Source organism: Carcharhinus amblyrhynchos, chromosome 23 (genome assembly GCF_965287045.1).
Source record: "Carcharhinus amblyrhynchos chromosome 23, sCarAmb.v2.hapA, whole genome shotgun sequence".
NCBI classification, from domain to species: domain Eukaryota; kingdom Metazoa; phylum Chordata; class Chondrichthyes; order Carcharhiniformes; family Carcharhinidae; genus Carcharhinus; species Carcharhinus amblyrhynchos.
Window position 1 is genome coordinate 5,676,156 of NC_137346.1, and position 14,298 is coordinate 5,690,453.

The 14,298-nt window shown below is 37.9% G+C and overlaps 1 protein-coding gene across 2 annotated transcripts in view; it reads right to left on the reverse strand.

Moving 5' to 3' along the window:
• Positions 1 to 2,835: 2,835 nt before the first annotated feature.
• The window catches only part of brip1 (BRCA1 interacting helicase 1), a 222,200-nt gene continuing 210,737 nt past the window's right edge, over positions 2,836 to 14,298 (reverse strand). For both annotated transcript variants that reach the window (XM_080210671.1, XM_080210670.1), the window contains 2 exons: positions 8,497 to 8,811; positions 2,836 to 7,517 (listed from right to left, as the gene is read on the reverse strand). In XM_080210671.1, the coding sequence (XP_080066797.1) occupies positions 6,505 to 7,517; positions 8,497 to 8,811 (1,328 nt within the window). In that variant the 3' untranslated portion in view covers positions 2,836 to 6,504. The remainder of the gene's footprint in view (positions 7,518 to 8,496; positions 8,812 to 14,298) is intronic.

Below are 14,298 nucleotides of genomic sequence, written 5' to 3' on the forward strand. Positions count from 1 at the left end.
CTGTCTTGGAGATGGTCATTGCCTGGCACTTGTGTGGTGTGTTACTAACCACTTATCAACACAAGATTGAATGTTGTCCATGTCTTGCTGCATGTGGGCATGGACTGCTTCAGTATCTGAGGAGTTGTGAAAGGCAGTGAATTCCTCGCAAGCAAGCATCCTCACTCCTGACCTTACAATGGAGGGAAGGTCATTGATGGAATAGCTGAAGTTGGTTTTGCCTAGAACACTCCCCTGACGAACAACTCCAGCAATATCCTGGGATTCAGATGATTAGCCTCTAACAATTGGGCTCAGTATGACTGCAGCTTTGGAAAGATTTCCCTGGTTCCCATTGGCCTTGGTTTTGTTAGGGCTCTTTGATGCCATACTCAATCAAATGCTGCCTTGATGTCAAAGGGCAGTCACTTGCACCACACTTTTGAGTTCAATTCTCTTATCCATGTTTAGATCAAGACTGTAATGAAAATGAAATATATTGTCCCAACACTAAAACCCTGAGGAACACTGCTTGTCAATTGAGGAAATATTTACCTATTCCTACTTGTTATCTTTTAGACAGTATTGTAATAACGCTGTAACTTTACCTTTGATACCATCTGAAACTACTCTATAAGAGCAGCAGCTATATGGGAATACAACCACCTACGAGCTCCCGTTCAAGCTATCTTGACTTGGAAATGTGTAATTGTTCCTTTATCATCAGTGGATCTATATCCTGGAATTCCCTACCCAACAGTGCATAGCCTTAGCAGAACACCTTCATTTTTCTTAAGGATGATTAGGTTTGGTCAATAAACGGTGGCCTTGACAGCAAGCCCAGATTCCACAAACAAATAAAAAAGATGTCTGTGCACTTTACAGTTTCTGTGAAAAAGTTGATGAAATTATTCAAGGAAGATCTATCTTTTCAATTACTTTCGAATTGTTTATTCTTATCCTTTATATTAGTCCTGAGTTTTTCTACCATCAATGTGAAACAGACTGGTTACGGTTACCTCCTAATGCTATCTCATTTCTCTTTGTTGAACTAACATTCAACACTTTCCAACTTACAGACTTTCACAGTAACATCATTGCAGTGTTAATGTAAGCCTTACTTGTGACTAACAAATAAACTTTAAAAAGACTTCTGGTGTACCGTATTTACTTTGTAAGATTGTAAGAATTATCTTTTTCATACCAATATAATCTTACATAATCTCCATTATCCTTAAAGACTTCATTTATATTGCACGTATATTTCAAGCTTTCAACAAAAACACATTATCTGCTCAGGGCCCAGATCATTTATAATTAAAGATGTGGCCATGTTTTGCTGTTTACAAGTGACTTTTTTAGAACTATGCTTCTGGTCACCTTCTATCGTAGTTAATTTCAGTTTACTAAAAAACAAGTTGACCATTTTAAAAAGTAAATTTTCTCTAAATTCAAGTCCTTCCAATATTTACAATGTGGAATAACATGACAAACTCACAGCTGCCTGGAGTTAAATCTCTCACCTTCAGAGCTGGCCTTTAGCATTTTTGTGGCAGAGATTACGATTTCTGCAGCTGGTGAATTATTTCCCGATCCTTTCTTTAAAACCAGGGCATCACTACCTATATTAAAAACTGGATTAATTTCATTTATATTTGTATCCTCTTTGAGTCGCAGTATGTCCGCTGGATCTGAATATTTGTTTCCCTGGACAATTGTCCTATTATCTTTAGAATTTAAGGCTGAAATTGAACTTTTCAGTTTATCTTCGCTGCATTGAACAATCTCCAATGGGGAAGAATGCTGTTCTGGTATTAACAATTCAAATGTCATAACTGATGCTTTTTCTTTTGCTGTTTTTGACTTTCCATTGTGTTCCTCAAACTGTGAAGTGGTATCATAGATGTGGAGGCTTATACATTTTCTTTTCTTTTTTAGCTGAATTCTGTTCATTGGTTTAGAATCACAAGATTTTATAAGCTTATTTCTATATTCCTTGGGAAACAGTATTTTGCTGGATCTTTCATTATGGGATGCATCATATATTCCATCAGTCTGGGTTGCCAGGCTGCATTTCTCATTATTATTGAAGCAATTTAGCTTTTCTATCTGTGTTTTGTTTTGCATGGGTCTTTTGGAGAGTTTATTTACATACATACTTCTTAATTTATAGGTTGTTTCATTTGGTGTATCTTCTGTCCTTTCTCCTCTCATTTTCCTCTGTCTCTTGCAACCAACGACACTGGATAAAATGGGCTTACTCTTCATTGAAGTATCCGCCACATGGTTAATTTGTGTGCTTAATCCCCTCAAAGTGGGTCTTTCCACTAATTCCTCCACAAACAAGTTTTCCTTTGCTGCCTGAAAAATCTTCCCACTGTGGGATTTCATAGTCTTCCCCTTTGCCAAATGGCTCCTATTGCATCTTTTCATTTTGCTTTGTTTGCGCTCTTCGCTCCTTTTAGCAGAGCCATTTTTGTTTTTCTGGCTGGGCGTCTTATCTGAGGCTTCTAAGTCATCTTCACGCTTAGTTAGTGCATTTGGTGTTGGCTGTTTAACACTATTCTCTTTTGTAACAGTTTTTCTACCTCTTAGACAAATGCGCTGATCTGAACAGGCTCCTTGGCCCTCCTGCATACAGGGCTTTGACAGACCCAAAGAAACCTTGTTAGGAAAAATGGCTTGGCTTTTCCCACCGGAAAAAGCTGAGGAATTATTGGTGCCTAGGAAAAGAAATTTAAGAAGGTGGAAAATAAATGAGTCACTTTTTAGCAATGAATTTCTCAACTACCGTCACTTTAAATGCAACCGATATTATTCAAGATATAAGAATTTTTAATTGAATGTATTGTCACAATTCAAATGAAAAGAACAATGTATCGACACTGATAGCAATCTCAGCTTATTAAAAACCCACTAAATAAACTACTGCATCAAACTAAAAACTATGGGAAGGCTGAGTGGAATTGCTCATGGGGAATACAGTTTTCTGCTGAATAAAGTACAACAATCCAGTAAATTACAAAATTATGGACTTCAAAATGTCGAACAGTATTAAGTAGTTTCTATGAACATCTAAAGTAACATTTCAATTTGCAACAACATTTGGCACTCGGTGCTATTTTAAGATAAGTGGCAAGAGAGCCCGAGGAAAATGGATAGAAATTTTTTAAACAATGAGTTACTACGGTGTTCTGAAATGCATTGCCTGGGAGGATAGTGAAAGTAGATTCATTAATAACTTTGAACAAGGAATTGAATATTGAAAAGAAAAATATTTGCAAGGATATGGTCTGGGGAATGAGATTAAATGGACATCTCTTACATTCACTAAATAGGCTCCTTCTATGCTGTATGGTTCTATGGTGTTAGTACTTTTAACAGATCTGTAGCCCAGTCCAGTAAAATAAATTTAAATTTCACTTGATCAAGGTGGATAGTACAGAATTTTTATTCCAACCCTCTTGTTCTTAAAAAAAAAATTCCTGCAGATTCCTTCCCCATTACAGTCAAATCTGAATTTTGCAGATCAGAATAAATGATATTACAAGAAAGCATAAATCTAACACTAAATTCAAACAACAGGTTCATCCTCAAGTCAAATGCCTCCTGCTCAGTCCCACTTTTTCTTTAAAATGGGGAATAGTCAAAAACTCTGTAGTGATGAAGTGACTTGGGGGGGGGGGGCGTTAACAGAACAACCCTCAGCACAAGTGTGGCAACGAAAGTAGCTTCACGATTCAGTTGATTACCTCCAGTGCTCCTTAAGAATGGTTCATTTGGTATGTTTTGGGAAATTTTATTTCCCTGCCCCTTTCCCCCCTTCCCTTGCCTTGTGTCCCCTCTTCCCTTGCCTTTTGGGAGATGGAGGATTTGGACAAGATTAATGTTGTCAATTTGAATAGCTTGAAAGAGTTCCAGTGAGATTCCATTCAAACACAATCTTACAATGTTCTGCAGAAGACATGTGAAAGATACAACAATAAAAAAAAGCATGTATAACCAGGTAGATTTGTATCAGTATACATAACCAATTTGTATTAGACCTTGATATTATGGTATCCAATAATAACATGATAAATAGGATAATACATTTGTTCACAGATACTGAAACTTCAAATTGCAACCATGTGAAATAGCATACTGCGGCTTCAACGTCTTGCAGTGTGGAGTTACAGACTTTAAGCTCAGACCCATGATTTCCAATGTTCTTATTGGGATAATATCTTAGCCATGCCACCATGGTGAGGCTTCAATCAGAGGGTAGGTGCTCCTACAAAGAGAGGAAGCAAACACTGGAGCCAAGACACCTATGGGGCCATCTCCCACATCTTCTCGTGGTTTCAGAGCAAAATTGAGAGGGAAGATGTGGAAATATCACATGACGAGGAAAAATCACAAAGAGGAAAATAATTGTCTTTAAGAAACAAATCACTAGCAATTTGGTGCATAAAATGTTCTAATATCATTCCTCCAGGGGTAATGCAGCAAAAATTAGTGACGTCAACTGAGAACCGTCACTTTGCCAAATGTCTATTAAAATTAAGAGCTACCAACTAAAAAGAAATGTTCTTCTCTTCACATTACACTAACTATATGATTATTACGTCCGGAGATTACATTTTAACATATTTCATGATATCCTAAGCCAAAAATATAATACCTAGGCCATTTTGACAATGAATTCCAGATATGAAATTTAATCACATGAAATCCCTCCAAAGGAAATTTTACCTATTTTTATATTTACTGTAGTAAGTAAAACCTTAAATCAATAAACATTTGAAAACACAAGGTACAGTTCTCATGCAGAGTTAAAAGATACAGGTTTAACAGTTTGCTTTGATGACCATTTAATTTTTACAAACAGAACTAAATTTACAGCTTCTGATACAAATGTGTCAGTCATGTGACTGTGACAAGCAGCTTTTATAAATCTCTAAACTCCTAAAGGAGAAGGATCCTCTATAGGAATGTTCTTCTCCTTTTTTCCACTCTCATTATTTGGTACCCTGGCAATCCACTTCTCGGGTTGGGGTGCGACCAGAGGTATATGTTGGGAACAAATCAGATTCAATCTACTACCAGAAATTAGACCTAACTGAGATTATTTTGCAAAACTGTACAATGAAATAGGAACAGATGGTTGTACTCCTGGAGGTAAAATGTTGTCTCTGGCAGTGTCATTAACTGGGTGTTATCGGTTTGGCTGTTCATTGTGCACAGCGACTGCATCAGTCAGTCTATCCAATACTATCTATTTTGTGCCACCGCCTCTACTCCTCTGAATTTACAGACCAAGGTCACACTAAAGGAACCAGGCTCCATGAAAAGGGGCACATTGCTGGGTTCATGATGATTTTGCTTTCTAACAATTGCATTTTATTATTTAAAAATCAAATTATTTATGAAGTAGCAGACATAAAGAAGTAGGTTTTTCCAAGACAACACATTCTGCCTTTCAGGAATTGCAGCAAATCAGCAATGGATTATAAATGTCAAAGCCTCTGGTGTCACAGCAGTTCTGCCAAAATAAATTCTCATAAAGTGCCATATGACATTGCACAAATTGACAGCAATGCAAGATTAACTAAAAACTGCTCAAAAACATAATTACAAAACCACTGCCTCATCAATAATTCTCAATGTTCGCTGTCAGTAGTTTTGTCTTAGAAGACTATTTGATGTGATAGCTTAAGAACAAACATTATCATTGCATTAAGGTATTTCCATTTAATAAACAATGGTTATCTGTTTTTTGTTCAATATACTCCCAAATAGCAGTGAATCTATGGTGGCTATCTTAAGATCACATTTTTGAATTTCTAGTCCACAAATGCACAACTTACTAATAAAATCTCTCTGTAAATGTGCTTTGCACAACTACACATAGCTGCAATTAGATGTCTTCAGCATATTTGGATGTCAACTTATGGAGTGAATCAGCAACACATTGTGACAAAAGTATAACAGAATCCAACATAATTCTGCTATGATTAATTTTCATGCAAAAGGCACTCAAATCTATTGTTCTTACATGGTTTGAATTTACTAGTGTCATTACCTAATCCTTTTGTTTAGTACCTTTGCAAGTGCTATGTGAAATGAGGTACAGAAATTTCAGTTCGTAGCTGGTATTGGTCCAAATAACAAACTTGCACTGATTTTGGGGTTAATTGGCTCTTTTATACAGCAAGGTCCATATTGTGTAGCAAATTTAAAACACTGCTGCAGTAGAAAATACACTTCAGAAGTTGGAACTGAAGCATATTGCTAAGACTGAGTGGAGGAGTCTCTCCTCCCTCCCTCCCATTCCATCTGTGACCTGAAATTTCACAAGATGTTCTATTCCCCAACATGAATATTCCTAATCTTAAACAAAATCTTTAAAGAAAACCTATAGGCTAAGAGATTATATTAAATAGCTTAGCTTGATTGATAAACATATATTCTTAAATGAGAACAAGTCATGATGGGTCGGATATTTGTTTCACGTTAGTTAATGTCTGTAGGGAAGTTTAGATGTTATGTATATACATAATCCGTTATCAAGCTTGTACCTTTATTTCTAGACCTGGACAGCCTATGGTGTCTGCTCTTTGCTATTTTGTCAGTTTTTGTCAGCTCATCACCGTGCTGATGTCTTACACTGACATCCTCCTCCTCATCTATCAGCATAGCTAAGTTAGGCACAGATTTGTCTTTCGCTACCAAGTTGGAACACAAACTGGTGAGATCATCTTTCTTCTGTTCAAAAACTGACTGTGTGATATAACTTTCACTGGGTTTAGTCGGCTTGTGAAAGTAGCTGGGTCCTCCATTTATACTCTGAAACTTTTCCCTGCATTCAACTCGCTGGTTCTCAGGTGCAGCAGCAAAACCAAAAATATCATCAACTTTGACAACATCTGGTAAATTATCTCCCCTTGCTGTTTCTAAACGTTCTTCCTCTGGATCCTTGTCAAAAAGTTCAGGGGTAAAACACTGTGTCTCATCCTCCTTAACATCATCTTCTTCCTCTGCAGGCTGCTGCATATCAGTGCTAACTGTGGATGGTATTTCCATCACCTCTGCCTCATCCTCACTTAACATCCCAACAGCAGAGGAGGGTGATACAACCATGGAGCTGTTATAAGAATTTCCTGCACTATCATAAGCTGTTTGGTTTTCTCTATTATCTTGTAGCTCATGTTTTACTGCATTTAATAAATCCTCTCTGCTTATTGATGTAGTAGTATTTTCCTGTAACATGTTCTCAAACTTAAATGAAATGATTTCTGTTTTTAGTTGTGCCTGTCTAACAGATTTGAACATCGTGTTCTTATTACAATCATCTTGCATCAACTGAATGGATGGAAAATACGACTGCGTTGATAGTGTTTGGACAGGTGTTGAAGTCAGAGGCCTTTTTGTGAAATACTGCATGATAGATCTTGATTCGTTTTTTGAGTCACCATCTTTACATTTATTCTCTTTTCTGGTATATCTGAAGAGTGGGGTCTTGGTAATTATGGTTGTAGGATTTGTTTCCTCATTGTCTGCAAAACGAACAATAATTATTATAATAAATGTCATGAACTGCAGCAAAACTTTACCCCAAATGAGGCTAACATTAGCTTTTCACAGCAATACAAAACCTACTTTGAAAAGTTAAATAAAACCATGAGTGAGCGTTTGAACATCGATCATGCACTCAGATCATGATTGTTGTATAGAATCATGTTAAGTTCAAAGAAGTCTGTTATTCACCAGTACCGTACTGAACTCTCAAATAAAGCCATTGTTGTGAAGTAACTGGTCAGGTTTTGAGCACCACACCATAGAAAATATATTTTAGAGATACAGTAAAAGGCCCATTAAACTTGAACAATACCAAGGATGAGAAGATGAAAAAAAGCCAAAAGGAGTGGTAATGGGATGAGTAAAGAAACAAAAGATATGCTTAGGTGTGTGAGTGATAGGATAGCAGCTGCCTGAATGCAAAGTAAATCGATAAAGTGAAAACCAAACCAGCAAAAAAAACTAACAAAATTGGGGCTAGGGTCATAAGCACATACCTTGGTGGCTGATAATCTGAAATAAAAACAGAAAATATCAGATCTGCCAGTGTCTTTGGAGAGAGAAACAGAATTTATGGGGGAATCTTACCAAAAAATGGCAGTGTGTTATTTCTGGAGGGGGAAAACTGGCATGTTACTCTCCAGAGAAACAGGCTGGATTTCTTGCCAGATCTTACAACACTCTGCATAAAAAAATCAAGGTGGGTGTTTCATGCCATCATGCAGGGCAGTGGGGCTTCAACACACTGGCAAAACACAGCTGCATAGAGATCTTTAAAGGGTGCCCTGATCATAACCTAAGTAAATCTACCCGCAGCCCTCCGTGGAGATCTCAGGGACTCCCCTCGCCAACCCGGATCGGAGTCGGCACTTCGCTATCCATCCCTCCCTTTGATGTCACATCAATGCAGTGTCAATATGTGGCACGGGGACAGGGGGTCATTTTATTAATACTAACCAGGTACTTCTGTAGGGTTCATTTTACTGACATCACAGCAGGCAGGTGTAGGAATGACATTAGGGTTAGTCTTCTGGCTTGTTGGGAGAACATTAGGCGGGCTGCATTTCGGAATACCATTTTCCAACAAGATTTGTGTGCTGGCAATCTGTGGCTCATGACCCTTGTCCTCGACGTGTGCGGGTACTGTACTGAGAATCTTGGGTAAGTATTCAAGATCCTTTTGCTGAGCATTGGAAAACATACATAGTGAATCTAAAGCACAGTTGAAATTGGGATGATGTTGGATTTGTTGACGGATCCACTTTGATAGGCCTATAAGTAAACAAAAAATTGGAACTATCAATGAAAATTGAAAAAAAAACACATGACAAGAAACATTTTAAATGGGAGAAAATGTTTAAAAAATGCTTTAAAAATTTTGGAAAGCCATTCTTTATGTGAATCAAGTAACTTTTCTGTAAACAGAAATTTGGTAAAAACAATTCGATTTTAAACAAAAGATGCACCCACTACAAAGATTACTACAAAGGCTTTTTTTTTAGTATTAGCATGTTGTTGTAGTTATTTTCAAAATCCTAAAATGTATTGAATAAATTTTTTTAAAAATGTGGCTTAAAAAGAAAATGTGGCTTGCCCTGCCAGTGTTCTCCATACTAATTTACAACAAATAATTTATAGCAGATTTATTAAAACAATTTACAGGATCCCGACAGTGCAGGAGGCCGCCAGTTGGCCCCTCTGGCAGAGAGACCCACCCCTCAATCCCTGTAACCCCCGTGCATTTACCCTGACTAATCCACCTAACCTACACATCTTTGGTTACTAACGGGAAAACTACCGTCACCAATCCACCGACCCTGCACATCTTTGGACTGTGGGAGGAAACTGGAGCACCCAGAAACAATGCACACAGACATGGGGAGAACGTTCAAACTCCATACAGTCACCCAAGGCCAGAATTGAACCTGTGTTTCTGGCGCTGTGAGGCAGCAGCACTAACCACTGTGACACCATGCTGCCCCAATGTATTTACTTTCAATACCATTTTTCACCCAATCCATTTCAAATCCTACCACTTCTACAATTACTGCAGAACCAAAGCTCTTAAATCCTTAGCCAAACAGATGGGCATTTTAACCGAATCCATCCCTTCCATTAGGTATTTTATTTATTTGTATGCAAATGAACTGATTTTACCATTCTGCTAAAGTACATGAGATAATTTATAAAGTGCTTTTTTTCTACTTTCCGAGTTATTTTCTCTCAGTTGGTGCTGTTTTGTCACAATTCCACAAATAATGTCCCTATGTTCCTGCTCAACATTTCTATTTAACAGCCTATTCATGCTGGGTTAACTTCCATGTTGAGATTTAATACACTCTAATACTCCAATGAATGTTTTCATACAAATGATTTTGCTGGTTTGATAGTTGAAAATGCAACACTCGCAACTACTCGGTCAAGTGCTGTCTGCGTTTGGAATGGTTCCAATAATGTATTTCCAACCATGAACAGTGAAAAGAATGAAGTAGAAAAGAAATGAGCACACATGAATAAATTGGCCTAAGGGGGCATTTTTTAAGATCTCTAACCTTGATTTATGCATCAGTGCTTAAAGCATATAGTCATCCCCGAGCTTGCCAAATTTAGTAATAAAAAGTCATGAAAGTGGTGTTTGAAACAAAGTATTCAAGTACCTTGCCTGTTTTTAGCCATGCTCTGAACATTGCTAAGCTCTCAAAAAGGAGTTTTTTTTAAAAAAAGGCTCGAAGAAAGTATGGCTCCTGCTCTGCCCAAGACCGCAAGGAACTACAAAAGATTGTGAATGTAGTTCAATCCATCATGCAAACCAGCCTCCCATCCACTGACTCTGTCTACATTTCCTGCTGCCTCAGCAAAGCAGCCAGCATAATTAAGGCCCCCATGCACTCCAGGCATTCTCTCTTCCACCTTCTTCTGTCGGGAAAAAGATACAAAAGTCTGAGGTCATGTACCAACTGACTCAAGAACAGCTTTTTCCCTGCTGCTGTCAGACTTTTCAATGGACTGACCTTGCATTAAGCTGATCCTTCTCTACACCCTAGCTATGACTGTAACACGACATTCTGCACTCTCTCCGTTCCTTCTCTATGAACAGTATACTTTGTCTGTAAAGTGTGCAAGAAACAATACTTTTCACTGTATGCTCATACATGTGACAATAATAAATCAAATCAAATAAAAAGCTAAGACCTTGCTAAAGGTAATTAGTGCTGAACCTATGCAGAATTCCAAATACTGGGTTCATGTATGGGAAAATTAACACCCTATTAATGAAATTAACAAACAACTATATGCAGTGCCTTTAATGTAATAAGCATTGCAATGTGTTTCATAAGAGCATTATAAAAGCAAGTATGATAAAGCCACCTAAAGGGATGTTAGGCCAGATGACCAAGAAGCAGATATCAAGGTTTGTCTTAAAGGAGCAAGGGGAAGTAGAGACATGGAGGGAATCGCAGAGCTTAGGATCTAGGCAGCTGAAGGTGTGGTCAACAATGATGAAGTGCTCAGATTTGGGGATCTCAAGGGGCCAGAATTAAATGAATGTCTTGGAAAATTAGAATCATAGAACAGTTACAGCACAGGAGGAGATAATTTTGCCCATTGAGTCCTGTGTCCTTCATGAGGTATTTAACTGGTTTCACTTCCTGCCTTTTTCTCGTAGTCCTTTTCCCTCTGAACGGTGCCTTCACTATAAAAGTCCTAACTGTATCTGCCTCCATTATCAAGGTCTGAATTGTTTTAATTTTTTTTCCTCTGTAGCAAATGAAATGCTGAATAACAGTGTTAGCGATTGGGTGACTTTACAATGTGTTGTGAGGCTGGAGGGGTTTACAGACATAGGGAGGGACAAGGCAAGTGGAAGAATTTGAAAATAAGAATTTTAAAATCAAGACTTTAATTGACTGGGAGCCAACATGGGTCAATAAGCAACAGGTAAACAGGATAATGCAGAAGACATAGGCAGCAAACTTTTGGATATCCTCAAGTTTTTGAAGGGCAGACTGTGGGAGACCAGCCAGGAATGTTAGAATGATCAAGTCTAGAAGTAACAAAGACATTAATGAAGGTTTCAGCAGGAAGTAGCTGACAAATGGGCCAAGTTTGATGATATTCCCAGCTGTAATGGAAATGAACACAAAAGAATTTCCAGGCCTACAGTATAGATACAGTCGGTAGTAATCGGTATATCACATTGGAGGAGGAAGAAATCAGCCCAGAAACACACAGTAGAATTTGAGCAAAACAGATTAGTCTGGGAGCACAGAGGAGGGGAGAAAGAATGATCAGCTTGGGAAATCAGCACACAGGAGATATGCAACTCACAAGAGATAACAGATCCCTTACAACAGTTCCATTTGATTCTTATTGAAAGCAGAATCCACAGGCTAGCGTGTTATTACAAGTCCAAGAGGGTACTTCCACCCAACTGGAAATATGAATCCTCCACAGCTTCAGCATTGGTAGCCTAAGTAATTTCTTCATTGAAACAAAAGCAACATGCTGTGGATACTCAGAATCTGGAAAAAATGAACAAGCACTGGAAAGACTGAGCTGGTGTGGCAGTATTTGTGTAGAGAGTGGAGTAACTAATGTTTCGAGTCAGTCATCAACAACTTAGCTGATTCTCTCTGCACAGAAGCTGCCGGGCCTGCTGTATTTTTTCAGCACTGCATTTATTTCAAGTTTCTTCATTTAGACTTTACTGGACCTGAAAAGTAATAAACTTAATGTCGTTAAAATAAAGATCATGCAATCAGGTACTGTGGGTTGGCACATTGTCCTTTTACCTTTGGAAAGCAGCCATACTGGGGTGAAAAGATTCTAACTGATTTGAATTAGGGCAGTGTCGATCCAGGTCTTAGTGCTTGAATCGCAGCCTTAAAGTGCCTATTATTCAGCACTAATTGGTAGTTGACTCAGTAAACCCTCAAGAATAGCTGGTGTAGGAAATGAAAACAACACACTTGTGTATTATGGGATGCTCTTTTAAAGCTGAAGTCTGTTGGAACAATGAAGAGAGATTTATGTTTACATTTTCTCACAATGAAGGGGTGGAAGGCGGGTAAGAGGCTTAAGAAACACATGGGAAGTAGTTTAGAATATGTGCAAAGGAATGTAAAAATAAAGGCAGGAAGAAAAGTGATGGAATAAGAAACCTTTCGCAAAGTTGCTGAATCTCCCATCTCCCTCTTTGCATTTGGAGGACTTGCCATTGTCCACACTTCTAACGTATGGAATTCTAAAAGTCATAACACTTCACTCGAGTGTACCCTCTAAAACTTTACAGGTGCTTGTGTGCTCTATAAAATTTTACAAGTCAGGCACTCATGGGTACACTAGGAACTAACTATTTTTCCTTAACCCTTAACGCATTAGATCATTGCATTTGCTCTGTTAGTGGTAAGGCATTATTCAGCAGAGAGAAGAGTTAATGTGGCACGATCTTAGTACAACACACGTTACATAACTTTCTGTTTTCAGCTAAATTCTGCTGCACTGGCAAGTAACAGCAGCATTACTTAAGAATCTGATGCAAATAAAAGTTTTATGATCGAGTCATATCGCATGCAGCTGTTTTCCATTATTTTCAAAATCTAAATGCCAAAACAGAGTTATAGCACCATCCAGTGACAAAAGGGCAGCAATTTGACATCCACAATTTTCATGCAGTATTTTATAGCAAACTTTCAGTTTGATCCAGCAATTCCAATGTTGAACAATATTACAGCTTTCTGTTTTGAAACACATTTTGTTCACTTTTTTCCTTAAGATTCTATCAACACACCTTTTCTGACCAAGAAAACAGAAATCACCTTTTTCCTTGACAATGCCTACACATTTATGTAAATGGATATTATAGAGGAGCAGAAGCGTATGGTGGGTTGATTAAGCTATCCAATTTTCATTCCATCTCGAGAGACCAGGCAAAATTAACAAGTGGAGAGTATATATTTTGATTTCTAGAAACAACATTAACCAAAATAGGCTAACATGAAAATGCATCGATAATACTTAAGTTACATTTTATGACCCAAGTACCATGAATAAATTTTTTAAAAATTAAGTTCACAGAGAAATGCAGAGACTTGATGACTTGAGTTAGTACACAAATAAGAATATAACAGATTTAAGGTCGTATCTTTAAAAACCACGTACACAAATCTCTGATCTCAGACAGACGCATCTGATGACAGAGCAAAATTATTCCAATTATTTCTAAGCAAATAATAACAAACCCAAAAGCAGCTAAAATAATTCAGTCAAACTACTCCCTTCCCAGAAGTTATCCTATCATTGTGACAATGAGATTTAAAACTTAACAGATATAAATTTAAGATTGAACCTGGATCCCAACACCACACATTCCAGCAAACTGGTGTGCCAATGTGTTGAACCATCTGGATTTGTTTTTGTTATAAGGTGGAGCAGAATAGAGTAATACAGTGTATTACTCCAATGCACCGTATCACAGCATGATGAGACACAGATTTGAGGCTTGGTTCACAGATCACATACTTCTGACTCCAAAGCATGGAGGAGTCATGAGGTAGAACCCGTGATTTCCGATAGGGAATAAAGGAAATCAGTCACCTCTTAATTGTTAGTTCCATATCAAATAGGAGCAGGAGTTGTTCATATTGCCACTTGAGCCTGCTCCACCATTCAAAGAAGATCATGTGTGATCTGCTATCTCAGCGCCATTTCCCTCCCCTAAATCTCGATCCCTTGATTCTCCTGGTGTCCAAAATCTCA